The sequence below is a fragment of the Balaenoptera musculus genome, chromosome 20, assembly GCF_009873245.2.
Source record: "Balaenoptera musculus isolate JJ_BM4_2016_0621 chromosome 20, mBalMus1.pri.v3, whole genome shotgun sequence".
Classification (NCBI taxonomy): Eukaryota; Metazoa; Chordata; class Mammalia; order Artiodactyla; family Balaenopteridae; genus Balaenoptera; species Balaenoptera musculus.
The window spans coordinates 9,349,818-9,377,040 of NC_045804.1; the positions used below are offsets into that span (position 1 = coordinate 9,349,818).

A 27,223-nucleotide genomic window follows, 5' to 3' on the forward strand; every position below is an offset into this window, starting at 1 on the left:
GGCACAGGCTGGCAGGGCAGCGCCTGAAGCTGCAGCGCGGTCCATCCCTGCCATCGGGGGCTGGGCCAGAAGAGGGCGCCCTGCGCTCAACACTGAAGCCGCACAGAGTCTGCTTCATGAGGAGCCCAGCACCAGGGGAGGCCCCTCGGAGCATCTGGTAGGCCGCAGGGCCCTGGCCTGGCAAGGAGAGCAGCCTTGAAGAACCAGAGGGAGAAACTGAAGGGGCGGCACATGCACGAGGCCGAAGTTCCCATGACCTCGGCCTGGAGGTCGTCCACGGGCTGTACCTACGTGCACCTGGGCAGGCCTGAGCATAAGCACGGACTCCCACGAGACAAGCCCATTTTGCACAACGTGTTTAATCAGGATAAATAGAGTCCTGAGCAGGGTCCACTGGGGGTGCTCCAGCCTCGGACGGGCTGCAGACTCCCATCACCTTCCCCGTGTCCCAGCGGGGCCATCTCCAGGCAGCATCTGTGCCTGCAGGTCCATGGGAACCGAGGGTGACGGGGTTCCCGGGCTGCCGGGCCCAGCGCTGTCCTACTGGGCATCCCAGTCGTCTGTGAATACGGCCGGGGGCGTCACGGCCTCCTCGGTTCTACCAACCCTGCCAGAAAGGGGAGTCAGCAAGGGGCCCTGTTGCCTTGGGCAGCGCAGGCCTCGCTCGGGAGGCTGAGGAGCCCCACAGTCATCCCTCTGCGCAGCCGAGGCCAGAGCATCCCCAGCAGCCTTCCTCAGCTGTTTCCAGGCCTCCCCGGGCTGAAAGGCTCTGGAGAGAAGTGGAAGGAGCCGGACAAGGCCGCGACTCACCACCGATGCCTTGGCAAGGGAAGGAGCCGGACGAGGCCGGGACTCACCACCGGTAGGCCTTGGCAAGGGAGGGAGCCGGACGAGGCCGGGACTCACCACCGGGAGGCCTTGGCAAGGGAGGGAGCCGGACGAGGCCGGGACTCACCACCGGGAGGCCTTGGCAAGGGAGGGAGCCGGACGAGGCCGGGACTCACCACCGGGAGGCCTTGGCAAGGGAGGGAGTGGTGCGGGCAGTGGGTCTCGTTAGGTGGCTCGTTCTGGGGGCTCCTGCTGCCTGGGGTCGGGGCCGGGGAGCCCCAGGGGCCTCGACCTGCAGACCTCAGCTGGCCCACCTGGCCGGGCGGGGGTCGAGGAGGGGTGTGTGTGCATTCCCGTGGGTGGCCTGTCTGTCCAGGCAGCAGGAAGATGTCTGAGTTCATCTCCCCTTCCCTGGGCTCAACCGCAGGTAACAGTTGAAGGGTGAGACGTGCGGCCACAGGAGCAGCCCCAGCCCCGCGCCAGGGCAGCCGGGGCTGAGGCAGCAGCATTCGGGGCAGGGGGGTGTTCACCTCACGGGGAGAATGGGGGCAGGGGCCTGAGGAGAAGGCCAGCCAGGCTGACCCCCGACCCATCAGGACGGGGGTGGCAGAGGGACTTCCCTGGTGGTCCAATGGTAAAGAATCCGCCTCCCAGTGCAGGGGACGCGGGTTCGATCCCTGGTCTGGGAACTAAGATCCCATGTGCTGCGGGGCAACTAAGCCCACGTGCCACAACTACTGAGTTCGCGTGCCTCAACTAGAGCCCGCATGCCACAACTACAGAGCCCACGCACTCTGGAACCCACGCGCCACAACAAAAGAGCCCACATGCCTCAACGAAGATCCCGCGTGCCGCAACTAAGACCCGACGCAGCCAAAAAATAAATAAAATAAATAAATATTAAAAAAAAAAAAGATGGGGGTGGCAGAGAGGAGGGAAAGGGCGTGAGAGACCCCAGCTCCACCTTGCCCCCTGCACACAGTTCCTTCATTTCTTTTTTTTCCTTTCTCAGCAAACTTGTTTTCCTCCTCCCCCAAATGCCCCACACACCTGAGGAGGAAAGGTGGGGAAAGAGGGCAGGGGAGTCCCAAGAGGCTGCGGGCCACCCAGGGAGGCCGGCAGCCACTTCCCTCCCCACCACCGGCGGAAAGAGGCCTCCCTGTGCAGTACCCACTCCTTCTCCCCAACACACTCCCCTCCAGGGCCCCTCACCTGCTCCTCTCCTTCCTCTCGTAGATACGCTGAAGCTTGTTGATTAAGAAGATCTTGTCTTCCCCCTCCTAGAAACGCCAGAACACAAAGGCTGAGAAAACAGCCATCATGTGTCCGTCCAGAAGTGCCCTGTTCCAGACTGCACTTGGGGTAGCTCACAAAGAGTGTCTGACATCACAAGCACAAAAAGTTTAAAGAAGGGGGACAGAGGCACCAAACAAGGACAAGGAAAAACCAAGAGCCAAGCAGTGGGCATATATATATATACATACACACATATACACACACACACACACACATATATATGCATCTAAGCTTCCTAGTGGCCAAGGTGAAAAGGGAAATGTGATCAGTTGCACAGTGAGGGCTGCCTACCCAGCCTAACTCAATGTACAACCGGCCCTGACATTTAGTCTGTCTTGGGCAAATTGACCTCGGTCTGACCTCGGTCACCATCTGTAAAAGAGGGATACAAATGTCTGTGTCATGGGGCTTTTATTAGTTTTCTATTGTTGACCTAATCAATTATGGAAACTTAGTGGTTTAAAACAACACAAATTCAACATCAGTTCTGGAGGTCAGAAGTCCAAAATGGGTCTCAGTGGGCTAAAATCAAGGAGTCAGCAGGGCTGGTTCCTTCTGGAGCCTCTGGGGAGAATCTTTCCTTGCCTGTTCCAGCTTCTGAGTCTGCCCACATCCCTGGGCTCATGGCCTCCTTCAGAGCCAGCAATGGCCAGTCAAGTCTTTCTCACACCTCTTTCTCTGACATTGACTCTCCCACTTCCTTTGTTAAGGACCTTACGATTACATCGTGCCCACCCGAATAATCCAGGATAATCTCCCACCTCCAGGTCAGCTGATTAGCAACTGTAATTCCATCTGCGACCCTAATCCCACAACCCCAATGCCAAGTAACATGGCATATTCACAGCTTCTGGGATTAGGACAAAGACGTCTTTGGGGCAGGTATTGGCCAACCCAGGGGTCTTTCGACAACTGACTGTGAAAACGCACATAAAGCTTTAAGTCTAGGACCCAGTAAACATCAGGCGGATTTCAGGGCCCATCAAACCCCGGGGTCAGACTGGATTCCTTGCGGGGAGTCTTCACAAAGAGAAAACAGCGATTTTGTCAGGATGCGTTCTGGGCACTGGGGACCCTGGCTCACCCACGAAGGCGCTGAGACACCTACGAGGTGGGACCTCCTTAAGAGACCTTCCCGCTTTCTCTCCATCGAGTTGGTGGGTACAGAGGGCCGTGCGCCTGAGTAAGCCACCTGCCCAGGCCAGAGAAAAGATGCTCCGAGCGCAGGCTGAGATCAGAAGTGTGGCCCCAAAGACTCAGAACCGGGGCCAGCCTCGGCCTTGGGAGGACAGAGCCTGCAGCAAGGGCCACCTGGGGAACTGTCCCTCAGCTCCTAGAGGAATGGCGGGCGGAGCTGGGATTCCCCTCCCGATGCTGCTGTGCCTCCCACCACCACGGGGCACTGCAGGCCCCAAAGCTCTACACAGTAGGGCAGGAGCCGGTTGGGAAAAACCCACTTCCAATAGCTGTACCTCAGCCAAAATGCCCAGCCTGAGCCCTGCCCTCGGTTTGTGAAAGGGGAGGAGAGGGGTTACCTTGTACTGCCTTACTGTCCCCAGGGGATCCTTCCACGCAAGAAGACCTGACCCAGAGTCCCTGCACCAATTAGCCAGCAGAAGACTCACACGCGAGCTGCACCCCAGCCCCGTCCTGCCTCGGCTGACACCCAGCAGCTGACCCCCAAGTCATTTCTAACGAACAGTGGCTGGTGGCCACCAGCCCTGACGTGACCGCCTAGCGGACACAGGCACCAGCTGGCCCCAAGGTGGGCTCAAGCATTAAGTACACAAGTGAGAAACTGGGAAAGAAAAGGAAAAAAGAAAAAACAGCAGTGGGGAGAGTGATGTCGGGGCCCTGGGGGCAAGGTTGGGGCCCTGGGGATGAGGTCAGAGCCCACCAAGTGTTCAGGGGAGACCCGCTGTCACTGACAGGTGCCCCTGAGCAGCCAGCCCAGACCCAGGGAGGACAGGACCAGGTGAAAGGCCATTCCTGTCTGGGGAAACGCCAGCCCAGGTGACTCTGACCTACGGGGCAGTGACTTGCTCTCAAGGTGATGGGAGGCCCAGTAAGTGCGCAGGGAGGGAGGGACAGCCTGCGGGCAAGGCTGGGCGGCCTCCAGGGGGTATGTGGGAGGGGGAGGGGGGTGCTCGGAGCAGCACCACCAGAGCCCTCGTCCCAGCGGGGTCTTTGCAGACGGGCAGGCTGGCTGCCTGTAGCTTACGTCTCCGATTAATACAAGATACGCATCTTAATCGATGCGATTCGCTTGGCAAACAAGCCCTCCCCACAGCCCAGGCCCGGGGGGGAGGCGTGGAGGGGCCGCGGGTGTGAGCCAGCAGGCGTCCCCGAGGTGGGAGCCCGAGGGGCACTCACGTTGCTTAGCTGCTCCTTGAGGAGGCAGATGACCTTCCGCTGGCCCTTCACCACCTGGATGTTGAGGTAGATCACGGCCCTGCGGGAGACGGCCGCTCAGGCTGGGCCCCCCCCCCCCCCCCCCGCGCAGGAGCCCCGGGGAGGGAGACCAGGGCCCCCACCCGGGCCTGCCCCGCACTCACAGCAGCAGGGCCGACGCCAAGTAGATGGGGAAGGCACTTTCCACCAGGTACCGGTGGATCCAGGGCAGCCAGGAGACCCTGGGGCCCGCCTCCTCCAGGTGGCGCACCCACACCTTGCCCGCCTCATACATGGTGTCCAGGGTCCGGAAGGGGCCGCAGATGCTCGAGGGCTTCACCCTGGGGGAAGAGGGCGGGCGGCTTGACCCCTCAGCCCGGACAAAGGCCACCTCCACACCACCCAAACCGCGGCCACCAGCCACAGCGGCCCCAGGGGGCAGCTCCCCATCCCGCCCCCCAGAGGCCGAGGGCCCACTCACTGCCAGATGGCGTAGCAGAGGAAGATGGCAGCGCCCAGAAAGGAGGGGAAGCAGAGCAGCGAGATGAAGACGGTGCTCATGTGGGAGGCCTTCCAGGGCCTGCGGGGTGCCTGGCAGTTGGCCATCAGGCTCGTCTGGGGACAAAGGTTGCGCTCTGCCACCGCCCTGCCACCCACCCTCCCCCAGGCCTGGTGGGGCCTCCAAGAGGGAAGAGGGGCAAGGCCGGCAGTGGGCTGGGGGTGTGCTGCTTGCAGGGGGAGCCCGAGCCGAGCCCCCAGGACAGCCCCGCAGAGAAGACACGCAGAATCTGAGCCCACAGGCTGGAAAGGGCCAGCGGGGCTACCTCCCGGTCTACGGAGGGGAGACTGAGGCTCACGGCGGGCAGGCTGGCCAGGTCACCCGCACGTGAAAGGGTTGATACTAAAAGCCACCTCCACTGACTGAAGGTCTCCACCGTGCCCGACGCTTTATCAACGTCACCTCCGGCAGCGCCCCCCAGAGCACCATCCACGTTGTACAGAGGAGGAAACAGAGGACCAGAGAGAAGGACCTGGTTCTGAGCACCTCCCAGCGCCCCCCCCCCCCAAGCCCTGGCCCGTGCACATGGGCACCTGGCAATGACCACGGACCCTGACGGGATGCTGCCCAGCCTGCCAAAGGCAGTGATGCAGGGACGGGATGGGGGTCAGCTGTGGCCCGTGGGACTGACCCAGAGGGTGGCCCTGGGCTGCCAGCCCCACACCCCTTGGGTCAGGGCTCCGCATCTGCCAGCCCAGCGGCCACCCTGGCTGCACACTCTCCCCAGGCCCCGCCGCCCTCCCAGGGACCCAGCGGCATCTTTACCTTCTTGACGTAGAAGACGAACAGCAGCTTGATGATCTGCATGGCGGGGAGGAGCGGGGAGAAGAGGACCCCCAGCCTGAGGAGAGCAAGGAGAGGAGAGGGCTGCATTCCAGAGGCTGGGTCCTGACCCCTGTGTGGCTCCCCAGGCCTAGAAAGGCCACCCGGGCCTGGCTCGGGGTCGGGACCCCGGGGAGCTGAGACTGGGTCCCTGGGGAATTGAGGGGTTAGGTCACTCCAGATTCCCAGGACTGGGCCTTGCTGTGGCCCAGGGGGAAGCGGTCAGCCTCCCCAAGGGCCAGGCACTGGGACACAAGTGGGAGATGCTCACCAGGTCAGGGTCTGCCCGTAAATCAGCTCCAGAACATTCCCCGCAATGTCGAACTCAGGCTTCCCCTTCCTCTGAGACCTCTTCTCAGAGATGAGCCTGGGCAGAAGAACCCCTGGGGTCACGCGGGAGGGCCAATCCCCAAGACGGACCCTCGTCCCCACCCCAACCCGCACGCCAAGCTGAAGACCGTGCCCTCCCCGCCAGGGTGCCAGTGATGCAGAGGGGAGACGGCGGCCTGGGGTCCCACCCTGAAGGGTCCACACTGCAGCCAGCTTCATCTCCGTCCTTTTTCTAAGCATGTACGGATACACCCAGGTATAAATGTGCACATCAGCACATCAGCATCAAATGTTTTACTGCTTTTTTTTTTTTTTTTTTGGCTGCGTTGGGTCTTCGTTGTTGCGCGCGGGCTTTCTCTAGCTGCGGCGAGCGGGGGCTACTCTTTGTTGCGGTGCGCGGGCTTCTCATTGCGGTGGCTTCTCTTGTTGCGGAGCACGGGCTCTAGAGCACAGGCTCAGTAGTTGTGGCATGCGGACTCAGTAGTTGTGGCTCGTGGGCTCTAGAGCACAGGCTCAGTAGTTGTGGCGCACGGGCTTAGTGGCTCCGCAGCATGTGGGATCTTCCTGGACCAGGGCTCGATCCTATGTCTCCCGCACTGGCAGGCGGATTCTTAACCACTGCGCCACCAAGAAAGTCCCTGTTTTACGGCTTTTTTAAAATCTTATTATTATTAAATTCATATGTTCTCAAAGAAAACACAGAAAGAAGGAAATGACACCTACAATGCTAGCACTCGTAGCCAGGACATCTGAAAATGTTCCTCTAGCTTCTGTTCTTCCTCCCGACCCCTTTTTCCTTTGTATGAGACAGATTATACCATATGCGTCATTTTGAAACCTGTTTTCCTTTCCAATCTCAAAATAGGTTACGTCCTGTCTCCTAAATGTTTTTCTCAGTTTATCGATATTTTACAGAAGAGCCGTCATGCGTAGAGATTTATGGCCCCAATCTGGGGTCAGGTCCTGATTTTCAGAGGCCTGAGAACCGCCTGGGTGACCCTCACCTCCACCACACAGGTGAGGATGCCAGGAGCCCTTCCGCAGGGGGAGCCCAGGTGCCCAGGAGGTGAGCGCAGGGACCCGCCCCTGGGGCCTCACCTCCACACCAGCTCCCCCAGAAGCGTGTCCAGCAGCGTGAAGATGAAGTCCATCACCATGAGCCGGTACAGCTCCTGGCCCACAAAGTCCTCCCAGCACTGAAATAGACGCGGCCTCAGCCCCCAGTGCCCTGGTGCCCCCCACCCCTGCTCCCCGTGCCCACCTGGGGGCCTCCAATATGCTTGTAGACCAGGCCAGGTAAGATCAGGTGAGGGCTGGCTGCTGTGAGGGGCCACCCCGTCCACCCCCAACCTGGGACCAGGGCAGACCCTCTTGAGGGGCCCGGGGAGCCCCACGCCTCTGCCAGCACTGCCCGGCCCGTCCTCACCTGGTCCTTCAGGGTGCCCACCCTGCGGCCCAGCCAGTGGTAGCAAAGAATCCCCAGGATGACCATCTTGAGGATGAGGTTCCTGCGGAAAGGGGGGGTGCGGGGGGCGTGCACAGGCTGAGGGAGGGGTGCCTGGGAGACAGAGGTCCCGCCCCAGAAAGCCCCACGTGGCGGCCCCATCCGGCCACGCACCTGCAGATGGCCACGTACACCTCTAGCACCGGGGAGTCGTGCCGCTCCAGGGCGGCCAGGACGCGGAACAGGTAGGGGGCCCCCAGGTTGAGAAGGCAGACCACCAGGGGCAGGGCCAGCAGCGCCCCGTCCCGCTCAGCAGACACGCGGCTCTGCTACGGCAGGGGGAGGGCCAGCGGTCAGTGGTCACCACAGGCGCCCCAAGGACAGAGGCAGGTCCACTGATGGGCCCGAGATGGGGGAGGGGCCGCAGGGAGGGGTCCCGGGGCGGAAGGAGGGGGTGGAAGTGGCAGGCACGCCACCCTCCACCCCAGGCCCAGTGTTCAAACCGCACAGGAAGGGGGGTGGGAGGGGGAGGAGAGGGGATGGAACACAGGTGTCGGGGGAAGAAAAGAGAAAAGAGAAACCAAAAGAAGTCGAGAAAACAAAAGAAAAATAGGGGGAGTGTCAGACAGACCAAGAATGAGAACAAGGCCTGTGAGGGAAGCGGCCTGCAGGGAGGGCCCGGGCGGAGGGTGCGGGGCCCCAGGGGGCCCAGTCTAACGAAGCAGGCGTCTGACCCCACAGCCGGAGCCTCCGCGGGGACCCCCCACGCCCTCCCCGCACCTGGAGCACGAGCTCTGAGAAGCTGTAGACGGCCAGGGCGCACACCAGCGTGGTCCCCAAACACAGCAGCCACACGAGCCCCAGCACGGCCGCCTGCCACAGCCGTCCGCACGCCCTCGGGGGGCGATGCCGCAGCTGCCCCTCGGCCAGCAGCTCCTGGGGGCGGCAGCGGGCCTGTCACCCACGGCACAGACGCACGGAGACACGCAGACACACGCACCACACCCCCGGGGACACGTGGAGCAGACACACAGGGAGGCTCGGGGGACGCCGAGGGTCGCCTCCCACCCACCCCTGGGGCCACGGCCCGTCGCTCCCCCTGCTCTGGGGCCCCTCCAGGCACCAGGAGACCGCAGGACGGGGCCACAGGCTGAGGCCTGCCCCAGCCGCTCCCACCCACCCTCCCCAGCCCTGCCTCCTGAGCTGTCCTGCCTGTGGACAGCCATCCCCTCGCTGACCCGGAGCCCCAAGGCACTCCCTGAGGGCCCATCAGCCAGGTCAAAGCTGTGAGCTTGCCCTGACCCGAATCCCGCAGCGGGAAACCCCAGAAAGGCAGAGGACCTTCCGCGAGGCCCAGGCCAGCCACCCTCTGGCCCTGAGGCCTTGGGCAAAGGACTGAGGCCTCAGTGTCCTCACGTGTACCCCAGGGCTATTGTGGGGACTGGGAGCACGTGCCAGCTGGTGCACCACAGGCCTCTTCCCGCGGGGGCCGGAGGACACTGGGACTCCGGGGAGAGGGCCCGAGAGCAGCCCTAACCCTCTCCCACTGGAGCAGGCCCCGACTGGTGTTCCCTGGACACGGGGTGGGGGACAGCGGCCCCAGGGCCCCTGGGCAGCTCACCTTCAGCTGGGTTCGGATATTGTCGTGCTGGAGGCGGGTGGCCCATTTCTGAGTCACTTTGTAGTCCCAGGAACAGAAAACAGTGATGGCATGGACCCCCGAAGTGCTGCCCACCCGGTAGCTCTCCCCAAAAGAGCGGGACATGCTGGGAGAAGCAGAGGCAGGCAGAGGGTGAGATGGGGCGGAAGGCACAGAGGCCGGGGAGAAGACTGATGGGATGCTCCCTGCAGCCAAAACCCACCACCCACTCAGAGGAGCCCTCCCGGCGCTGGATGGGCCTCCGGCCACGCTCCCTGCCCCACCTCTAGCCCAGAGCTCTCAGCCTCCTGGTGTGGACCGCCGGCCACTCTAGATCAGCCCTGACCAACGGGGAGGCCGCCGGCCACAAGCGGCTAGAAGAGGGGTCAGGCTCCACTCCCCACCAACATGGCCGGCTGCCTCCCACCCAGACGTGGCTGCAGAAGGTGCTGGCTCACCTCAGGCCCTTTGCACTGCCTCTCCCGATAACCAAAACACCTTCCCCGGCCTTTCTCCAGCCCACCCTTATTTAACCTCCCTCTCTGGGATGAGTGCCGCCGCCCTGGGAAGCTGGTCTGACTTCCTCTCCTATGCTCCATAACACCTGAGCAACATAACACCAGGAGTTTCCCAGCCTCTTCATTGGCCTATCTTCTCCTGTAGACAGCAAGCTTCTCAAGGACATGCACCAAGCTCATTTACCTTCCTGTCCTGAGCAGAGCACAGCAAATGTTTGTGGAGTGGATGGGCGCATGGATGAAAGTGTGGATGGATGGATGGAAGGAAGGCAGGATCCGTGGATGCACGGTTGATAGACGGACGGACGGATGGAGTGATGATGGATGGATGAATGGATGGAGTGATGATGGATGGATAGGTAGCTAGACTAGGTAGCTAGACGGATGAATGGATGGGTAGCTGGATGGATGGATGGATGGATGGATGGACAGATGGATGCATGGGTGGATCAACGGCGCTCAGAGCCAGGGTCATAGGGTGGAGGGCTATTACCTGTACACCAGAGTGATGCAGGTGATGAAGAAAGCTACCCCCACGGTGAAGAGGTAAGCCAGGGGCATGTTGTAGGGCAGGCCGCCTGCCTCAGGAGTGCACTGGCCGCCATCCCGTGGGGAGGCACACGGCTGGTTCAGCGTCGCGTTACTATAGTAGCCGTAGTACATGACAGTGTGGGTGAAGCGGCCCTGCAGAGAGGACGCCCGGCCACATCAGGGACTCTCCCCCTCCCTGCACCTGACCCACCCTCAGGCTTGGAGGGCAGATGGAGGGCGCCCAGGGGGCAGGGCGAGGGGAAAGGCAGAAGGGGAAGGGCCAGGGCAGGGGCAGTGAGGAGAACACGGAGGTGGGCAAAGGGCCGCGGCCACCCTGGAGCTGCCAGGACACCCCCCTCCTGGAGTCGCAGCAAGGGGTGGGGTGGGGGTCCCTGGAGGAAGCCGTGACAAGGTGGTGCCCTGCCCGCCCCCACCGAGCCTCACCCCGCCGGTGAGAAGCTCCAGGCCCCTGAAGGCGGGCACGGAGCCCGAGGGCGCAGGCGGGAAGGCGGCCTGCACGCCCACAATAAAGGCCAGCAGTGGCAGCAGCAGCAGGGTGTTGAAGGCCAGCAGGGTCTTGAGGAAGAGGAAGTAGGAGAGAACGCTGGAGCCAAACTGGCCCCCAATCCGCTTCAGGGCGTAGTGCCAGGGCATCAGGGCCTGCAGCCCCGAGAGCAGTGCGAGCCCCAGGTTGTGCGACGCCTGCGGGGACAGAAGCAGGACAGCCCTCAGGCGAGGCTGGAGAGGGGAGCCGGTCCCCAGCCAGACCCCGGGCCAGGCCTAGAGCGCAGGGGCAGTGGAGGGGGAGCCGCGAGGGGAGGGGGGGTCGATCACACCCAGAGCCAGGCTGAAGGCTAGAGGACCCCACGAGCGGCACGCGGAGGGAGAAAACGTGGCCCCCTCAGCGCCCCCGCCCCCAGCTGCCCAGAGGCGCCTACCAGGATACAGCTGTCGCGCAGCTGGCTGCAGCAGGAGAGGAGCCCACGGTGCCCCCGGGCCCTCCGCTTGCCCCTCGGGGGCCGGCTCTCCTCTCTGGGGGCAGAGGCAGCGTCAGGGCTTGGTCCACTCCCTCCCAGGGACCACCCGCCCACCGCAGGCTCAGGACCCTTCTCACCAACCACCCCGCCCAGCCGAGGGAGTGGGTCTGGGGTCCGCACGAGGCCAAGGGGCACTGACCGCAGGCAGCGTTTCTCGGACAGGCTCAGCGGCATTCCCCGGAGCATGTGGTCCCGCTGGGCCACCGTCAGGCCCTGAAGCTCCTTCACCAGGAGGCCCCGCTTCTCTGCAGGATCAGGAGCGAGCCCTGTGGGTTCCCCGCAGCATCCTTCCCTCCCTCCCACAACTGCGGCCGTTCCCCTGCAACACAGGCCTCTGCCGCCCGGCCAGGCCTGATGGCTCCTCTCTGCTAGGACCCTGTGCTGCCCGCCTGTCCCACAGCCCCACTGGCCATCACTCTCTCACCTCCACCCCCTGGAGCCCAGGACACGATCAAGTTCCCAGCATCTTCCGAGGCCCAGCCCAGTGCCCCCTCCACCTTGAACCAAACTCTCCTCCTGGGTCCCCACTCGCATCTTGCTCTGACCCCCCAATGCCCCTGAGCCCCATCCGCCCCCCACTCAGCAGTCCCCCTTGTCCCCCCACCACTTCCCACTATGCCAAGGCTTGGTGGGGTGAGTAGGGGAGGGCGGGACCTGGAGATTTGCCCCTCCCCTATGTCCTCGTTTCCTTCATCTTCACAACCACCGTGGAAAGGGGGTGCTATTTTAACCCCACTTTACAGATATAAAATGACCAGAAAGCAGACACCTGGCATGGTTTACACAATGAAACTGGAATGTCCACCCTGACCTCAGAGCCCACACCACCCTGCACTGCTCTGTCACCCACCAGCTGCGGGCCTTGGGTAAACAGGGAGAGGAAACACAGGCAGGGACCCAGGAAGTACCCAAGCCCCTGGGCACTGATGCCAGAGATCACCTGGCTGAAGACCAACCTGTGAGCTGGGCCCTGCTCCCTCCTACGACCACTCTCCCTTGTTCCCCAGCCCCTCCACACAGGCCTCTCAGATACTCAAGACAAGCCGGCAGGCTCCCACCTCAGGGCCTTTGCCCATGCCCCACTGACTCTAGTGTCACTTCCTCCAGGAAGCCTTCCTGGGTCGCTCCAGGCTAGACAGGTTCCGTGACACTCTCCTGCGGCGTGCCTTTCCTCAGCTGCCCTTACCTGAGCTTTAACCATCCACTTATCCATTTATTTGGTTCCTGTCTATTTCACAAGGCAGACAATAAGCTGCATGAGAGCTGACTGGGTCTGCTTACCACCATCACATCCCAAAGCCAACACCAGCGTCTGCGACACTACAAATGCTCAACAGACGCTGTGGAGCGCGTGCCTACATGAGCCAAACACTGTGCAGCCGGAAAGGCCCGCACTTCTCTGCGCCAGTGGCCGGGACACCGAGACACTCCCATACCCCTGCAAAGAGACCTCACCGCTGGGGGCCTTCAGACAGCCCACTGCACCCCCGCCCCCCCGCCCCGGCCTGCTGACCTCCTCCCCACCGAGGCTCCGGCCCCCCCTCACTCACCATCCTCCTCCAGGACCGCGGGGTCCAGCTCCAGGTCGTACAGGCGGAGGCTGGGCCGGGCCGAGCGGCCCACATCCCTGAGCTGAGGCCGGCCGGCCCTGCGGCGCAGCCTCACTGTGCGGCTGTAGTACTGGGAGAGGATGGCGCCGCGGCTCCGGCCTGTGGAGGCCGCTGGTCAGGGGGACGCGCCGCCCCTTATGTAGAGGCAAGGGCTGCCCCCCCCCCTCCTTCCCAGGACCCAGGAAAGTTCTTTCATAAGAGACCTCAAGCACCACCGGGTTCCCAAGAGCATATTTTTATCCCCATGACGACTCCGGAGTCGTTTTTAGAACGCGCGAGGCTGCATGGGGCTGGGCTGGGCCTCCAGGCAGCAGACGGGGTGGGGTAAGAGCCCAAGAGGCCTGGCTCTGAGGTACACAGATCCCCGCCGGAAACCGCAGCCCAGCCCAGGGTCCAAAGGCAGAGGGTCCCACTCACCAATGGTGCGACTGGGCATGCTGGCCAAGATGCGGAGTGTGGCCGTGCTGTAGACAGGGGCGCCCTCGGGCCCCAGCAAGGCCTGGCGGTCACTGCCTGCCCAGCAAGAAAGACTCGTCCAGAGGTTCTACAGACACCACCGGCCGGAGATATCCCCTGCCCACCCCCTGCCCCAGGCTGCTAGGAGGGCCTTCCTGAGAGGTTGAGAGGCTCCGTGTCCGGCCCACACATCCCAGCACCCGGCCTGGGCCAGGGCAGGCGGGCTCACCTGAGGCCCCCAGGGCTCCAGCCCCCGGCACCCTCTGCTGCAGCTCCAGCCCCTCCTCGGCCACCCAGCGGCTCTGCTCCTGGATGAGCTGATGGAAAGAGTCGTGCACTTCGCTCTCATCATAGGGGCTGGGCTCCTGGCTGCTGGGGTGAGAATGGGGGAAGGGGCAGGAGTTCAGGCTGCGGCGGACCCAGTCCTCGCCCCAGCAGCCTACCCCCTCCGAAGGGCTGAGGTCCAGACCACCTCTCCCTGGGGGTGATACATCCCAGCCCCCCAGCCCCACCTCAGAGCACTTACTCCTCTGGGTCCTGTGGGGTCTCAGGGACATTGAGGACAAAAGCCAGCGACTGGGACATATCTGCGGCCCACCCCCAGCCAGTCTGCCGACGTAGGGCAGCTCAGAGCCTGGACACAGCCTCAGGAGCCTCCCGCTGCCCATGTGATGAGACAGAAAGCGTTACAGCAAAGTTAGCCTGGCACCCAGCTCCACTGCCCGCTCCCTGGGGACCATGGGGGGTGCCACTCCCAGCCCAGGCTGCCTGAGCCCCCATCCTGCCCCATCCACACACACACAAACACCAAACGCATGGCCAAGTGAGTGGCCCCAAATAATCCTCAGGCCAGAAGGGACTGAAGGGGAGCTCCTTCCGGAGGGAAGGAGGAAGGAAGTGAGGGGAGTCTGGGCAGTTCCCCACCGGCTTCCTCAGTGACGCCATCCCTGCGAGATGGGGAGCGGGTGGGGTGCCTGTGGATAGGTTCTCCATTCCCAGGGTTCTGACCCAGAGATGCCGCCCTCTGGGTGAGAAAGGTCAGGGCAGCTGAGACCTTCCCTGTGCCCGCCCGTGACCACACAGCACTTCCTCCCGGCCGGAAATCCCACAGACAGCTAGCAGCCTGGGCCCTCACCCTCACCAGCGTCTGACAGAACAGCAGACAGGATGGCCTCCTCGGCTGCGCCCCACCCTCACCCTGCATCCCCCGCACAGGAGTCACTCCACGCCAACCTGGGCGCGTCAAGGTCGACAGCTCTCCTGAGAGACTCCGCTACATTCCAACACCATCACCTCCGGGCAGGCCAGGGCAGCTGGCTGGGGGAGGGGTGCTGGGCGTTAAACAGGCAGCCTTTGTCCAGCCTTTGTCCGGGCTCTGCCATCACCCAAGACAACTGAACCAGGGTGGCCTTGTCCAAGCTCTTCAGCCCGTGGGAGTGGGGCGAGGGCGGCAGGCTCCCAAGCACCCACTGAGTCCTGCAGGACTCTGTCCCAGCAAGACTGGGCCCAGCCCTCGGTCTGCCCTGTCCCCCCCCACTCCTCCCTACCCTCACCCCCAGGGAACTCAGCACGGAGGAAAGTTGGCTCAGCTCAAGGGCTTCCTCAGGCGAGGCCAGGGTGTCCAGACAGAGCAGGTCCCGCTAGGGCTATACCCAGACAGTGCCCTCACTTAGGGGTGTCCAGTCTCTGAGCCCACAGAGTCCAAGCCCCCTCCCCGTCTCTCTCACAAGAGCACAGTGTGGAGAAACCAGCAGAGAGAGATCAGAGGTGGACTCTTGACTCCGCCTGAAATGGAAAGTAGCTGGAGCTGGGGCTGAGGGTGTGCCCCCCAATCCAGCCCCTAGAGCTGGAATTCCTTCCTGGAAAGACAGACCTTCCCAGGTTCAGATCTACAGGCCTCTCCCACACACCCCTTCTCCAGGAGGCAGGAGCAGGGAGATGGAAGGTGCTCAGAGGGTGCCTGGGGGATGGGGGCTCACCTGGGCACTGGCATCTGGGCACTGCCCAAGACTTCTGCCTGGTACCCAGCACGCTGGCACCCTTGCCCAGGCAGGGACAAGTCGGGCAGGAGTTTCCAGGGTGCACCATTCCTGAGCCGTGAGCCAGGTAGGGAGGGGAAGGGTGGGGCCCGTTTCCAGAAACCCCACCCCAGCCGGAAGCCAGTCCTCTGGGAGCAGCTACTGTCCGGTCAGAGCCGCAGCCCAGCCTCTGAGCCGAGGGAAGGCAGCAACTCCGAGAGACCCTGGACCCCTCATCTGCCAGTCTCCCACAAGCCCACTTTCCGCCAGTGGTACCCACCTGCAAACCCGGCCTCCCCGCCCCTTCCCATCCCGAGAGACACACACCACCGCCCTCTCCCCTGATGCCCGCCACCTGCCTGTTGGGGTGAGCTGAGATCTTCACGTCCCCCGCCCGGACCCCCCTGAGAGAGTCAACTCAGGGAGTGAACTCAGGGAGATCCAAGAGAACCCGAGGAGGAAACTCGGTGCCCAGTGGCCCCAGAGGCCCAAAGGGATTCAGAGGGGGTGGAGCTGGTGGCCGCAGGGGAACTGGATGGGGCTAGGAGGACGAGGGCGCCGTCCCCAAGCCCCGGAGCTGCGGCCCCCACCCACGACCCGGCACCCGCATCCCGGCGCTGACCTGGGAGGCGCTGGGGAGGAGGGGCCCGGCGCGCGGCTCACCTGTCCCCCGCGAGGGCCGCCGGGAACTGTGTCTGGGCTCCACCAGCTGCGGGAGGGGTCGTGAGGTCAGAGGGAGGGAGTGGCCAAGGGCCCTGGGGCGACCTGTGACCGTATCAGGCCCAGCGGGGCCAGAGTGCTGCTCCGCCCAGCCCGGCCCACATGGCGACAGGTCACGTGACCCGGCTGGGGGGGCGCGCCCCGCTCCTCCTCCTTCCCCTCCCCGTCGAGCCCTCGGCGACTGTGCCCTCTCCCCACCAGCTTCCGACCCCTCCTCTCACCCCACCCTGAGGTCTGAACAAGATGAAGGCGGCGAGTGTCTGGAAGTGTTCCAATCTCTGGTTGAAGCCAATTTCTGTGGGACTCAGTTTCCCCAAGTTTCAAATGGGGACAATGATTCCAGACCCGCCCACTTCCCAGGGCGATTATCAAAATAACACCATGCGGCAAAGCCACACGGATACGGCGGGCGTTGCAGGACCAGATTGGGTAACCCCTTCCTCCAGCACAGCCTCCTGCGACAACTGCCCCAAGCCGGCTGGTAGAACCCGGGGTTATCTCCGCCCTCCCGATGTGGGCGTGGTTTCTCCAGCAGAGTTCCGGCACACTTCCTGTGTGCTAGGTGGGGAGGAGAGGAGGTACACTTAGGGGCTGTCCCCGTTGCTGTTTGCTCCGTTATTCCCCACAAGCCAGGGAGGGGGGCACTAATGACCCTAGCTCACAGATGAGGAAACGGGCCGAGAGGTCAGTCAGCCCCCAGGGTGTCATCGGCCAGGGTGTGAGTCTTGTCCACCTGGGAGCTCTACCTAGAAACCTGACCTCGAAAAAGCCCGGCAGGCCAGAGGAGAGTCACCCTTGGGTTTGAGAAAAGGGTGGGATTTGGACACTGGTGGGGGCCATTTCTGGTTGGGAGAAGCCTTGAGAGGCGGGCAGGGTGAAAGTGAGCTGGAAGGCAGAAAGGAAGGAGAGGGCCCTCCTGGAGGGGAGGACAGGTGGGCCAAGCCAGGATGCCCAAATAGAGAGTCGTTACCTCAGGATGGATCTTGGTACAGGCACCTCAGCCTGGAGAACTAGCTCTGCCCAGCCCCCACCTCTCCCCCAACACTACTCCCTGCCCTGCACACCCATGCTCCAGCCACGTTTTACTTGCATGATCCCAGGCACAACTTTAAAGTCACCTCCTCTGGGGAGCCTTCTGGGATTGAACCCTGTTGGAGCATGTGCCACTTCCTATTGACATGTACATTTGCCAGTCCGTCCCCCCTCTCCCGTCCCGTCTCTATCTCTATGCTCACTGTGTGCCCAGCACCAGCACCCAGCCTGGGGCCTGGCATGGGGCGCGGAGCAGGGGGGGGGGCAGGGGGATCTGGAAAATCAGGAGGGGGAGCAGGCGGGGAGGCACAAAAAACCACTGGAGCTCGTTAGGGATGAGGGGGCCCTCAAGGAGGCGGAGAGGGAGAAGGAGGAAGGACAGGACCGCGGGGCCTCCCAGGGGGTCCCAAGAGAGAGAAAGGGCCGAGACAAGTCGCCGGGGCGGGGCATGAGTGCAGCCGGTTCCTGAGCGCTTCCTATAGGCCAGACGCTGGGCCGCTTCGGCTTAAGTGCCAAAGACGGAGGCGGGAAGTTGAGAAATAACGCCTAGGGCCTCTGAAAATCGAGCAACCCCAAGTGGTCGGACCCACCCCCTAAGTTATTGCACTATGGCGCCCTCTGAGCCGAGCGGAGCCGGGGCTACCGGCGGATAAGGGGCGGGGCCCGCGCCCCGCCGACCGCAGCCCCGCAGGGTCAGACCTTCCGCGCAGACGCCGCGGGTGCCCCGTGGGGAGGGGAAGGGCCCGACCCCCGCCCAGCGCGCACGCGCCGCGCCTCTCAGCTGCCCGCCGGCGCCCCGCACCCCCTCAGGAAGTGCGGGCCTCAGTGGAGCGCGGAGGAACTGCCGGAGGTGGGGGAGAGAGGAGTGCGGAGAGGCGACGGCTAGGGGTGCTGGGGTTCCTGTCATGTGACCCCTCCCCTCGGCTCTCTCGCAGCCCCGCCGGGAGTGGCGGGAGCCAGTCGGAGGACGGTCTCCTCCGGGGACTTGGTCCCTTGTCCCCAGGTGAGCTGGGTGCATAGTGGGGGGAGGGGGGGATCGTGAAGGGGCGGAAGAGAGAACTGAGGCCGAGGAGCTGCTGGCAGCTGGCGGGGGAGGGGTGAGAACCGCTGCTGAGGGGCAGAGAGGTCCCTTCCTTCCTCCCTTTCCCACGGGCGGGCTGTAGCCACGCTTCCCCATCTGGGTTCCATGGGGGGCCGGGGTGGACCCAGTCCCGGGATCTGGACCACCAGGTAGAAGACAGAGGAGGTCCCAGCACGTCCAGATTCGAGGTGTTGCAGGATGCTGAATCCAGGGAACTGCTGGGGTTTGCGGCAGAGAGGTCTTCCCGATGGGAGAATCAGCACATGGAATTGTCTCTTGCCAGAGGGCGATGGGGAAGGGCTGCGGCCACTGGTAACGGGTTGCGGTGGGGCAGAGCGGGCCTTGGGCCCCACCGCACTTAACTGTGGCCACACCTGGCCTTGGCTTTGTTTGTGACGTCCCATCTTTCCGAGCCCTTTGGACCTTTCTCCCCATTTGACAGATGGGGAAACTGAGGCCATACGTTGCTTTGAGATGTGGCTGGAGACTGAGCCAGATCTCCTCCAACAGGATTCCTTCTCTTCATTACTGGCCATGCCAGGGCCAAGACCGTGAGACTCACTCAACAGCCACCCCACATCCCCTCCCAGGAGGGGGAGCGTTACAACCCCAACTTCAACCCCATCACAGAGATGCTGAGGCAGTGGTCGGTGCAGGCCCCAGGGGAGCCAGAACCTGAGCCGACAGGCGAGGAGCTGTGGGAGCAGGAGATGGAGCGGCTGTGCTCCTCCCAGGAACCTGTGCGGGTGCTGCCCTACGCCATGGTGGACAAGCGCTTCATCCGGTGGGTGCCTGAGCACCCTGCCGAACACAGCGGAGGAGGAGCAGTGGGGGTGGGGAGAGGATGCACCTGTTGGATGGGGGGTGGAAATCACCAGCAATGGGAAGACTCCCTGGCCCAGGGCGCTGCTCTGCCTGGCCAGGTGGGCATGCTGGGTGACTCAGGGACCCCTCCCATCACCACCCCATCCCAGGCAGCTGCGGGAGCCCGAAGGGGTGAAGACCTCGTGCTGGCAGCAGTGGCATCACAGGCAGCAGACTGCACGACGGCGCCTGGGGGAGGCAGCACGGCGGCTGGCCCGGGGCTGTGGGCTCTGGGAGGGGGCTCTCTACGAGATCGGGGGTAGGACCTGAACCACAATCCCCACCTCCTGCCTCCCCTCTCTGGAGTCTCAATGTCTAGTTTAGAAACCAGAGGAGGGCATTATCCCCCTTGCCATTGCTCCCCTCCACCCCCACCAACCCACCCCGCCTTCCCCACACATCCCCCTCTGCCCCCAGAGCCACCCTTCAAACCTTGATGGATGATGGCACCCCTGGTGGCTGTTAGAGGTACTGCCAGGCCAGCCTCCAGAACTGGCCATTAAACTGAGGTCCCTGTGAGGCTGGTCACCCACACCCCACAGCCCTCAGGTTATCAGCTGGGCCCACGGCTCGGCGCCTCCTGACCCACCTGCTGTTCCCCACAGGCCTCTTTGGCACCGGAATCCAGTCTTACTTCACCTTTCTTCGCTTCCTGCTGCTGCTTAACCTGCTGACCCTACTTCTGACCACCAGCTTCGTCCTGCTGCCCCTGACCTGGCTCCGCCCTCCTGACAGAGGACCTGCTCTGAACTTCAGTGAGTGCCTGGCCCACGGAGGGAACAGTGCCCCCCGAGCCCACCTGAACCCTGGGCGGCCTGGTCCACTGGGACAGCCCCAACCCTCTGTGTCCAAACCCTGGGCATCGTCCTGCTTGGGTCCAGCCCTGAGGCTCTACTCGATCTCGCCTTTTGCATGACAGGCCTCCTGACATGCCCTCAGGACCCTGCTCAGGCCTCCTGAGATTGGAGGCTATGGAGTGGGAGGGGCAGAGTCTCACCTATGCCTTGGGGACCCTTCCCTATTGGACCCCTCTCCCTCCTCGACAGCCTTCCAGTGTCCTGGTGGCCACCAACCCCAGACTGGTGTTCCCAAGTTCAACAATCTACTTTGGAATGTTTTAACCAGCAGGGTGAGTGGGTCTGTCCTGGCTATGGACCAGGGAGGCTGGGGGACATGGTGATCTAGTTTCAGGGAACCCCAGTCTAAGAGGACCCTCACCCCTCCAAGGGCACTTTGGCTTCTAGGGAGACAGTCCTCCACAGACAGGCTGGCTGGGTCAGCAGTGGGGTCAGAGAGAGGCTGAGGCCACTGTGCACAGCCCAGGCCCATGGACGTGTGCCCACGGCCCTCAGAGCCCAGCTGGGGTGGGGGTTTGAAGGACAAGAAGGGAAAAGTGTCCAGGATTCTGGGATAAGCACCACCCTACCCTCATTCCTGGAAGCCACTGGGTGGTTACGGCGCGGGCTCCCGTGTTCCAGTCCTGGCTCTTCTTCCAAACTGTGTGTCCTTAGGCAAGTTGCCTAACCCTTCTGAGCCTCTGTGAAATGGGGATACTCGTATTCCCTACCTGATGGGGTTACTGTGAGAGCTAATGTGTTAACAGCAAGAAAACACTTAGCACACAGCCTGGCTCAGCTGTCATCGTCTGACCTCCCCAGGCCTTCAACAACACCTTTCTCTTTTACGGCGCGTACCGAGCGGGGCCTGAGAGCAGCTCAGTATACAGCATCCGCCTGGCCTACTTCCTGAGCCCACTGGCCTGCCTGCTCCTCTGCTTCTGTGGGATTCTACAGCGGTGAGAGCAGAGCCCCTGCCTCCACCCCTTTCCAGGGGGGTCTTCCCTGATCACCCCTCCTTGGCGTGGTACCCCCAAGCTGGCAGGGAGTCCCTGCCAGTGGAGGTTCCAGGGCCGGAACTCTGCATCCCCAGCTGCAGACCTCAGGAGCGGGGCCCCCGCTCCTGTGTCCCCACCCCCCCACCCAGGCCGAGGCCAAAGGCTGCACCTACGGCTGCCTGGGGCTTCCCACCCCAGATCAGAGCCAAGCCAAGGCTGAGCCCTGGCCTCCTGCCCCCTCCAGGATGGTGAAGGGGCTGCCGCAGAAGATGTTCCTGGGCCAGGACTACAGGTCGCCTCTCAGCGCCAAGGTCTTCTCTTCCTGGGACTTCCGCATCCAGGGGCAGGAGGCAGCCACCATCAAGAAGCATGAGATCAGCCACGAGTTCAAGGTGTGTGAGGACGTGCGTGAGTGTGCGTGAGTGTGAGACGGGAGTGTGCGTGAGTGTGAGATGGGAGTGTGCATGAGTGTGAGACGGGAGTGTGCGTGAGTGTGAGATGGGAGTGTGCGTGAGTGTGAGATGGGAGTGTGCGTGAGTGTGAGATGGGAGTGTGCGGGAGTGTGAGAGCACGTGGGACTGTGTGTGTGAGCGTGTGGCTTGAGTGTGGGAGCGTGTCTGTGTGTGTGTGTGCACACACGGTTTTCCAGCTGGAGGCGGGGGCTGTGCCGTGTCTGGGTGTGAGCGCTCACCTGCACGGCACTCTGGGGGTGCTCTAGATAAAACCAGCCCGTCTGTCCCCGCCTCAGCGTCACCCCAACCTTGCCTAGAGCCTGGCAGCCTTTCTCCCCACGCACACCGACCTGGGGCTGTTTGCCAGCCCCCTCGCCTTACACCTGGGCCAGCCCTAACCCGCCTCTGCCCCTGCCCCTGCCCCCATGACAGGTGGAGCTGGAGGAGGGGCGTCACTTGCTGATGGTGCAGCATCAGACCCGGGTTCAGAGGGCCTGCCACCTGCTCACCTACCTGCGGGTCAACATCCTCATCGGGCTCCTGGTGGTTGGGGCCATCAGTGCTATCTTCTGGGCCACCAAGTACTCGCAGGACAACAAGGAGGTGCCAGGCAACTGACATGCATTTATTTAATCCTGGCCAGACCTGGGGGAGGAGACGGGATGGTCCCACTTTGCAGAAGAGGAAACCGAGGCTCACAGAGGTTAAAGCAATTTGCCCAAGGTCATAACCAAGTCAGACAGGCTCTACCTGTGGATATCCCCCTGCTGCCATGCTGCCACTGGGAATAATCCGTGGGCTTCCAGATTCCGGGCCTGCACCAGAGTTACACTTGAGGGGGTCGTAGGGGATGGGGGAGCCGCTGGGGGCCCTCCAGCCCGTGGCACCCCCTTATCCGCTTCTCCCCACAGGAGTCCCTGTTTCTGCTGCTCCAGTACCTGCCCCCTGGGGTCATCGCCCTGGTCAACTTTCTGGGTCCCCTGCTGTTTGTTTTCCTGGTCCAGCTGGAAAACTACCCTCCCAACACTGAGGTCAACCTCACCCTTATCTGGTGAGTGACACCTGGGGGGTGACAGGTGGGACGGAGTGTGGAGGGCATTGAAGGGCTGTGTCCTGCCGCCCATCTTGGTTATCACCTGGCACCAGGGGTCCCGTGCAAGGGAAGGCAGGCAGCTGCTCCCACACACAGTCTGGGGGGCCCCGGGCTAAGGTTCTCCAGTCCCCACCATCCAAAGCAAGCCAGTGACTGTTTTTGCCAGGGGACGTTGGGTACCACAATCACCCACCTAGGAACACAGCTCCCTCCCATGTGCCCCGAGGGTTTACACCCCTCACCTTGATATCCTCACGTGACCTGTGAAGTTGGGACCATCCTCATTGCCACTGGGTAGATGAGGACACTGAGGTCTGAATGGGTCAAGCGACGTGGCCAAGGGAGGCTCCCCATGCCTGCTGGGTGCAGGTTCAAACTCAAGCCCTCCTCCGCCCCCAGGCTCTGCTCTGTCTCCTCTGCCAGGACTCGGGTCCTGCCTTGGACCCACCCACCCGCAGGACCCCACACACACACCAGCTCCAGCCCAGGTTCTCTTTCCGTCTGCCACCCACCCCTCACTTGGCAGGGCCTGCTTTTCCTTGGGCTTCCCTGGCACGGAAGCTGTCCGGAGCCCATTTTGCGTCCCTCCGAGGCAGATTGTGTTTGGTTTGAAATTTTATTTTTGGAATGGGTAATAGCACGTGCACATGGTAAAAAAAAAACAATTCAAAATGCTCAAAAGGATGAAAGATAAAAATAAGCCCCCACCCACCCCTGCCTTCCTCAACACAAGAACCACTGTTCCCAGCCAGGCTCCGGCCATGCATCTGCCTTGAAAGTCCACACTTCATGGGACTTCCCTGGCGGTCCAGTGGTTAAGACTCCATGCTTCCAATGCAGGGGGCAAGGGTTCGATCCCTGGTCGGGGCACTAAGATCCCACATGCCGCGGAGTGTGGACAAAAAGTAAAAAAAAAAAAAGAAAGTCCACACTTTGATATAATGTGCAGGCAGTCGTTTTGGGTTAGGCCACCCTGCCTGTGTGATCCAGTTACATATTATTCAGGAGTATGCATGCACGTGTTTGTGATATATGGACAGTGTAAATGGACTAGGGCATTAATAGTCCTTAGAAGAAAGATCTCACCTGCGTTAATGATATAAAAGCACGTATGTGCCTGTGAATCTCCAAGCTGGATGTGAGGGGAGGATGGCTGGACTGTGCCGTGTTTCCCAAACTGATGTAAAGAGAACCTTTCTCCTGTGAATCATCTGGAGACCAAGATTCTAGGGAACGCACTTCGGGAAACATCGCCACGGATGGAGCAGTTTGGAAGGAGGCTGGGCTCTGGGTTTAGAGGGGGCTGGGCCCGGGAGAGACTTGAGCTCATGCAGATGTCAGCCACACCTGTGTCCCGAGTAGATGTGCCATGTACCTGGGCTCCTCTCCTGACACAGTCCCCGCCCCCTCCCCTAACCCCCAGGTGTGTGGTGCTGAAGCTGGCCAGCCTGGGAATGTTCTGCTTCTCGCTGGGCCAGACTGTGCTGTGCATCGGCAGAAACAAGACCAGCTGTGAGTCCTACGGCTACAACGCATGTGACTACCAGGTGGCCGGTGACTCCATCAGGGCCTGTCCCTCCTGTCCTCTGCAAAGCCCCACCTCTTTGATCTCCTCGTCCTTCTCAGGGTCTCACCTTTGTGAGAGGCTGTGGGCAGAGTTGCCCACCCAGCAGTCACCTCCAGGGGGCGCCATTCACATCACATTCTGCACTGTGCAGAGAGGCAGCCCAGACTGTGGGCTTTGTCTGCTCAAATCTTACTCCAGGCCTGGGTTTTAGCTTAGCAATCACATCAGCCTCCAGGCAAGGCTCCCAGACCACAGAGTCCCCCAGCGGGTGGGTGAGGGGCGGTTGGGGACCGAGGGTAGTGACAGATGCCCCCTCTGACCAGTGCTGGGAGGACTCGGTGGGGGAGGAGCTGTACAAACTCAGCATCTTCAACTTCCTCCTCATGGTGGCCTTCACCTTCCTTGTCAGCCTGCCTAGGAGGTGAGCCTCGTGGGGACACTACGGGGGTGGAGTGGGCGTGTCTGGGCGTGGCCAGTGGCCACAGCCAGGGATGAGCAGTTCTACAGCATGTTTCCGTGTGAGTGTGTTATGGTCCACAGCCAGGACCCACAAGGTCCACACACTTCTGGGTGGTGGGTACCTGGACACTCCCCTCCCCCAGGCTGCTGGTGGAGCGGTTCTCGGGCCGGTTCTGGGCCTGGCTGGACCGGGAGGAGTTCCTGCTGCCCAAGAACGTGCTGGACATCGTGGAGGGACAGACGGTCACCTGGATGGGCCTCTTCTACTGCCCCCTGCTGCCCCTGCTCAACAGCATCTTCATCTTCCTCACCTTCTACATCAAGAAGGTGAGGGCTCAGGGGCTGGGAGGGAGCAGGGCCGCACCTGTGTGGGCACCTCGAGCGGCAACAGCAGAGCAGCCCTCACCTCCTGCTGCTGCCCCGCCGGGCACCTCCCATCTGCACACTGCGCTGACCGCCCCCTGTGTCCTTGCTCGCTCCCTAGTACACCCTGCTGAGGAACTCCAGGGCGTCCCCTCGGCCATTCCGCGCCTCCAGCTCCATCTTCTTCTTCCAGCTGGTGCTCATCCTGGGCCTGCTCCTGGCCGCTGCGCCCCTGGGCTATGTGGTCAGCAGGTGAGGGGAGCAGAGGGGCTGAGGCTGCCGGGCCGGCAGCTCCTCACCCGAGCACTGACACCGGCCCTCCTCTGGCGGTCTCTCCCCAGCATCCGCTCCTCCTGGGACTGTGGCCTCTTCACCAACTACTCAGCCCCCTGGCAGGTGGTCCCAGAGCTGGTGGCCCTCCGGCTCCCACCCCCTAGCCAGCGCATCCTGCACTACCTGGGCTCCCACGCCTTCAGCTTCCCCCTCCTCATCCTGCTCAGGTGCCTTTCAGGGCAGCAGGGGCCGAGGGAGGGGGCACCCCCAGCCAGTCTCATGGGATCTGGGGGCCAGACAAGGAGAGCCCAAGGTCGCAGGGAGCCAGGGTCCCAAGGGCAGGTGGCCTGGGGGTTGCCCTGTGCCCCTGGGCAGCCCCCTCAGGCCCTCACCTGTAAAGCGGGCACTTTAAGTGACCACTGGGGAAGCATGTTGCCTGGTGCAGACACGCTGTGAGCCTGCCGCGGTTGTTACTCTTACTGCCATTTAGAGGAGAGGGGCTGAGCGACCAGTGGGAGGAAGGAGAGGAGAGAGAAAGCGGTGTCTAGGAACCTGGAAGAGAGAAGACCCCGGGAGGTGGAAGAGAGAAGACCCCGGGAGGTGGTTTTTAAGAGACTGGGGTAGGGAAGGAGGAAGTAGGGGGCTGACTGACCTTGCATCCCCGTCTATCCAAAGCCTTGTCCTGACCGTGTGCGTCTCCCAGTCCCAGGCCAGCGCGAGGGCCATCCGGGGGCTCCGGAAGCAACTGGTGTGGGTGAGTGTCCGCCGGACTGGGGAGGGGTCACGGACTGCGGGCAAGACCCTGTCGGGAGTGTGGCCTCAGGCCGCGGATAAAAGCGGGGAAGGTGGAGGGAGAGAACCGGTGCCTCCGGCCGGGAGCCGCGCAACAGGAGTGTGGCTTTAGGCTTGGGGACCCGGTTTAATGGATGGGAGTGTGGGCTTGGGCTGAGGTAGGAGGTGAAACTCTCGTGGGGGCGTGGTCTCTGGCCAGGCTGGGGCGGGACCTGATGGGGCGTGGCCTTGGGCTGGGGCGGGATCTGGAGGGGCGCGGTCTATGGCCCGGCGGGGCGGGGTCTAGGGATAGGGCGGGAGATTGGTGGGGCGGGGCCGTAGCGGGGGCGGGGAAGGGGAAACTCTGGTGGGGCGGGGCCTCGGAGCTGCCACTGCGAGGCCGGCCGCTTCTCCAGCGGCCACTGGTGAGAGGAGGCGCCGCTCGTAAACCGGCCGCTCGCTCCCCGCTTCCGCCCCAGCAAGTGCAGGAGAAGTGGCACCTGGTGGATGACCTGTCGCGGCTGCTGCCGGAGCCGGGCTCCGGCGACTCTCTGGGGCCTGAGTCCCCTCACTCCCGAGGTTCGCGCCCGAGATCCTTGTGCCCCGGATTCCCGTGCCCGGGCTCCCCAGGACCCAGGCACCCCCGGCCGGAACCCTCCCTTGAGGATCCCGCCGGGTTGCGCGGTGTCCCGGTCCCCGCCCGTAGATGCCGCTTCCCCAGCGGTTCGGAGCTGTAGCACCGACCCCCACCACTGCCCGAAGCTTCCCCAGGGCCCCGTGTGCAGCTCCCCACTTCCTGCCCCCTCGCCCCACGCTCGTGACCCCTGGTGACCACCGCCTCTCTCAGTGGGCCCTCCAGCAGGGTGCCCCAAGGTGGGATGCATACACCTAGGGGCATCAAGAAGAAAATATGGGAACTTGTATTTATATTTTTATCTCAATCCTTAAAAGTTTCTATTTTTGTTGAATGGTTTATAATATGCATAATATGTTAGTATAGTAACCCATGAATGCAGTTTATAAATACACATCCATTGGCAGTGCTCAGGAATTGTTTACCCTGGGTAGTACCATTATAAAAGTCCAGAGACCTCCACCTGCGGGAAGGGGAAGGCCTGGCCGCAGTGAGAGCAAACAGTGGGGGCTTACTGTGCTCTGACTGCAGGCACCCTCCACAACCTCCTGTAGTTCCTCCTTCACGTGTGAGACCATTGAGACCCACAGACGTTATGAGT

General features: G+C 62.6%; 2 protein-coding genes across 24 annotated transcripts; one reads left to right on the top strand and one right to left on the bottom strand.

Annotated features, from left to right (window-relative positions):
* Positions 1-346: 346 nt before the first annotated feature.
* TMC6 (transmembrane channel like 6) lies at positions 347-16,275 on the bottom strand. 12 transcript variants are annotated; one of them, XM_036835351.1, is made up of 22 exons: positions 16,102-16,261; positions 14,603-14,778; positions 13,988-14,121; positions 13,691-13,830; positions 13,423-13,518; positions 12,946-13,104; positions 11,535-11,640; positions 11,297-11,390; positions 10,803-11,060; positions 10,321-10,511; positions 9,292-9,436; positions 8,451-8,606; positions 7,845-7,999; positions 7,653-7,734; positions 7,325-7,422; positions 6,168-6,263; positions 5,840-5,915; positions 4,997-5,130; positions 4,680-4,856; positions 4,498-4,576; positions 2,041-2,108; positions 347-607 (listed from the first exon to the last, which is right to left on the bottom strand). In XM_036835351.1, the coding sequence occupies exons 3-22, from the start codon at positions 14,044-14,046 to the stop codon at positions 541-543; spliced, it is 2,436 nt and encodes an 811-aa protein (XP_036691246.1). In that variant the 5' UTR covers positions 14,047-14,121; positions 14,603-14,778; positions 16,102-16,261; the 3' UTR covers positions 347-540. The 12 variants fall into 12 exon arrangements, 11 of the variants coding, with proteins under 11 accessions (XP_036691246.1, XP_036691248.1, XP_036691242.1 ...); XM_036835353.1 differs by having other exon boundaries at positions 10,803-10,934; positions 13,691-13,833; positions 16,102-16,260; XM_036835347.1 differs by having other exon boundaries at positions 13,691-13,833; positions 14,695-14,778; positions 16,143-16,259.
* TMC8 (transmembrane channel like 8) lies at positions 15,404-27,027 on the top strand. 12 transcript variants are annotated; one of them, XM_036835361.1, is made up of 16 exons: positions 15,404-15,846; positions 18,755-19,096; positions 19,287-19,435; positions 19,782-19,931; positions 20,223-20,305; positions 20,835-20,971; positions 21,255-21,402; positions 21,895-22,065; positions 22,374-22,513; positions 23,979-24,102; positions 24,446-24,543; positions 24,725-24,908; positions 25,066-25,196; positions 25,286-25,444; positions 25,893-25,971; positions 26,468-26,875. In XM_036835361.1, the coding sequence occupies exons 2-16, from the start codon at positions 18,945-18,947 to the stop codon at positions 26,723-26,725; spliced, it is 2,163 nt and encodes a 720-aa protein (XP_036691256.1). In that variant the 5' UTR covers positions 15,404-15,846; positions 18,755-18,944; the 3' UTR covers positions 26,726-26,875. The 12 variants fall into 12 exon arrangements, 11 of the variants coding, with proteins under 11 accessions (XP_036691256.1, XP_036691255.1, XP_036691250.1 ...); XM_036835360.1 differs by having other exon boundaries at positions 18,823-19,096; XM_036835355.1 differs by having other exon boundaries at positions 18,854-19,096.
* The last annotated feature ends 196 nt before the right edge of the window (positions 27,028-27,223 follow it).